This window comes from Salvelinus alpinus, chromosome 9 (genome assembly GCF_045679555.1).
Source record: "Salvelinus alpinus chromosome 9, SLU_Salpinus.1, whole genome shotgun sequence".
Lineage (NCBI taxonomy): Eukaryota > Metazoa > Chordata > Actinopteri > Salmoniformes > Salmonidae > Salvelinus > Salvelinus alpinus.
The window spans coordinates 41,080,064-41,083,581 of NC_092094.1; the positions used below are offsets into that span (position 1 = coordinate 41,080,064).

The window sequence follows — 3,518 nt, forward strand, 5'->3', positions numbered from 1 at the left end:
ACATTGTCGTGCTCCTGGCCTGAGAGGATGGAAGTTCAATATGTAGCTAGATGTAGAAGGCTAATGTTAAGAAGCTAACGTTGCCCATGAATGGAAGTTTGGCGAGCAAGCATTTTAGACTAAGACAACAAAAAATAAATGCTTATACTCTATGAAATCTGAACCATGGACAGCCACATCATATTTCATTTTCCTTTATTTTACCAGGTAAGTTGACTGAGAACACGTTCTCATTTGCAGCAACGACCTGGGGAATAGTTACAGGGGAGAGGAGGGGGATGAATGAGCCAATTGTAAACTATGTATGTATCTTACATTGATTGGACTAAATTTGCTGGTTCTAATCTCTGAGCTGACTAGGTGAAATTTGTCGATGTGCCCTTGAGCAAGGCACTTAACCCCAATTATTGCTGTGGATAAGACTGTCTGCTAAATGACTCAAATGTAAATGTAACACTCTGTGGTTCTAAATCAACAGTTGTCTTGTGGTCTGAAACTGTTGGAAATATGAACTTGCTTGACTATGCTGTAGGTCATGTTACTGTACATGCAATATACTTTACTGGACAGAGGTTGCTATCTGGTTTTGTGATAAAACAAAGGCTTGGTTGAATTTATTCTGCCACTGTGTCTTTTTATTGTCTCAGCCTTTAGGCAAATACAGTATATCATGGTAGCAAGGCATATGAATTATGGGGGGGGGGGGGGGGGGGGTTGGCTGCCCCAGTGATTTTACCCACGCACCACTACTGCACACTGCACTACACTGTATCGTAAATACACTTTGATTTGATTAGCTTTAACACATGGCTACAATATACCCTATTAAAGAATAAAAGAAAATAGAGAGGTGAACTATCAATTCATAAAGTGTATTTTCATAGATGAAACCACCATTTACCTACCTCTAGGCTGCTATAGACTACATATTTATTTGGTCTGTCATTAAATGGTTTTCATGGTAATTTAATAGAATTAATCAGAATACATTTTCCAGAAATAGTTTTACCAGCTCCATGTATTCGCAAATTGAAAAAGGGGAGGGAGTGCTCCGCATTACCTACACCCCTGATCCTCAGTTTTCTCCTATCACAGCCGTAACTGTTTTAAAATCACCATTGGCCTCATGGTGAAATCCCTAAGCGGTTTCCTTCCTCTCTGGCAACTGAGTTAGGAAGGACACCAGTATCTTTGTAGTGACTGGCTGTATTGATACACCATCCAAAGTGTAATTAATAACTTCACCATGCTCAAAGGGATATTCAATAGCGTTTTTTTTTACCCATCTACCAATAGGTGCCTTTTTTTGCGAGGAATTGGAAAACCTCCCTGGTCTTTGTGGTTGAATCTGTGTTTGAAATTCAGTGGTCAACTGAGGGACCTTACAGCTAATTGTATGTGTTGACTTACTTATTGTCTCAAGACATTTCAGCTTTTAATTTTGTATTAATTTGTAAAAATGTCAAAAAACAAAATTCCACTTTGACATTATGGGGTATTGTGTGTAGGCCAGTGACAAAACAAACGACATTTAATTCATTTTAAATTCATGCTGTAACACAACAAAATGTGGAAAAAGTCAAGGGGTGTGAATACTTTGTTTATATTAATTCAGTTAAAGGGGCAATCTGCAGTTACTACATCCATTTTTGGACTTATGTATGTAGCTTAGTTCAACTGTCTCACCATCAGAACCCAAAATATAAGTGTGTTTTACTCCAATGTTTTACATAGCTCTGTCTATGAATTTGAGAGCGGTTACATTTCTCCAACCCTATACATGTTATTGCTTTTTCTGCTGATTGCCGCTTTAAGGCTTGTGGTAATTGTGATTGTATACCCATATTTGATCTATTACAACTAAATAATGCAGGAGGACAACATACAGAGTCACACATCTGAAGATTCAGCTTCTTCCAGGACTGCTGAATGGATGTTGTTTGATGATGGCATGTTTTCAAATAGCTGATGAAATACAGTAGGATGAAAAAATATTTTTAGCAAAACTTTGTCATACAGTATGACCCCTTCCTGCTTGATCCACTTCTTGTGAAGATTCGTCATCAGCTTTCCACTGACAGAGGGTTTCTGGAGAGAAGTTGTAAGCACTGTGGTTGCACTGCATTGAATCTTATCTTCACACCATCATGTTTACAGAGTCCCCTACCTCTCAAAAAGGAACTGAATATAAAGACTACAGCCATTGATCAGTAGTGGTTAACTTGGCAAGCTATGGGGGCGTAGTGACATTTTGAGATTATAACGGTAGTGTGTAATGGCACCTACTCTTCAACGAAATATTAATATAACTCTGGAAGTTCCATTATGCATCTGGACAGTATTTATATGGGGAGATGTAACTCTTACGGACTCAGACTACAGAGGAACCAAGACAACAGGGCAAAAGCCAGACCTTCGACATCTCAAACCATCATGAAGACTACCTGCTTGGCTCTTGGGTTATTGCTGCTGACAGTGTTCCACTCCTATGCTACCCGTAAGTTCATTACATTTTCATAAGGATTGTGCATTAACAGAAGGATGTATCCCAAGTGGGTGCTTATATGCCCTCTTGATAGGGGCACTTGGATAAGTTATCCTTTTATGATCTTGATTATATACCTGTAAGATAGTCATGCTTATCTTGGGTTGATTGCCTCACGGCTTATGCTAGGAAATAGTCACAAGGATGTTCTAATTGACCCATCTTATCCCCCACAGCTCTTGGACTGCAGACATCACCAGAAAGCTGCTGTTTCAGCTTCTTCAGAGTGATAGTGCCCCGCAATAAGATTGACTCCATCCAGAAGACTCACAGAGGCTGCCCCCTACCAGCATTTGTGTAAGTGTTTGTTCGTCTTCCACTGATGCCAGAGTCCAACAGCACAAACGCTTAGTTTGAGGCCCTTGCATTGTCTCAATTATGGAAGAGTAAAGAACTAGTGACTTCACTGACTTGCAACAGTCATAAAAGGAATAGTACCCATCTGAATAGTACCCTTTTCTTTGTATCATTATTTCTCTACTACAGGGTCAAAACTGTCAAGGGGAAATTGATTTGCTTCCGGTCGAGTGAGCGGTGGGTACAGAAAGCCTTCAACCGGCTCAAGCAGCCAGCAGCTGTGGCCACAGGTAGAGGCATTGAGAGTTCCACTCATCCTTGACAACCTCCTCATCGTGACTCAAGCCTCACCAGCTCCATGAAGACTACTCTATCCTCGACATACAAGCAGAGACAGAGTTTTAATGTAGCTCACTGGATGGCACCAAAACTTTTGGTTATCATCTTACCCCATGTTTTACTGTATATGTTCACTTTACTATAAAAACTTTCAGAACTATTTCCTATAACACTTAACAGTAAGAAACTGACATGTTTATCACTTTGAATGCAGCAATAACTATTTTGCAATATATGGAATTGATATGAGTGTTAAGATGCACATGAACGTTATTGTGTTTTAATGTACTGTATGTAAGAATCCACTGCTTTAATAAAAGGAGAGGAAACATTTCAC

At 39.5% G+C, this 3,518-nt stretch overlaps 1 protein-coding gene across 1 annotated transcript; it reads left to right on the forward strand.

Moving 5' to 3' along the window:
- The first annotated feature begins 2,220 nt into the window (after positions 1-2,220).
- LOC139530081 (C-C motif chemokine 4-like) lies at positions 2,221-3,517 on the forward strand. The gene is made up of 3 exons (XM_071326158.1): positions 2,221-2,497; positions 2,722-2,842; positions 3,032-3,517. Exons 1-3 carry the CDS (start codon positions 2,326-2,328, stop codon positions 3,162-3,164), a joined length of 426 nt encoding a protein of 141 aa, XP_071182259.1. The 5' UTR covers positions 2,221-2,325; the 3' UTR covers positions 3,165-3,517.
- The last annotated feature ends 1 nt before the right edge of the window (position 3,518 follows it).

Excerpts from the sequence above, each read along its gene's own strand:
- LOC139530081 (XM_071326158.1), top strand. The coding sequence starts at position 2,326 with ATGCATCTGGACAGTATTTATATGGGGAGATGTAACTCTTACGGACTC. Across the intron at positions 2,498-2,721 it reads GTTCCACTCCTATGCTACCC|CTCTTGGACTGCAGACATCA; the intron begins GTAAGTTCATTA and ends TATCCCCCACAG. Across the intron at positions 2,843-3,031 it reads TGCCCCCTACCAGCATTTGT|GGTCAAAACTGTCAAGGGGA; the intron begins GTAAGTGTTTGT and ends TCTCTACTACAG.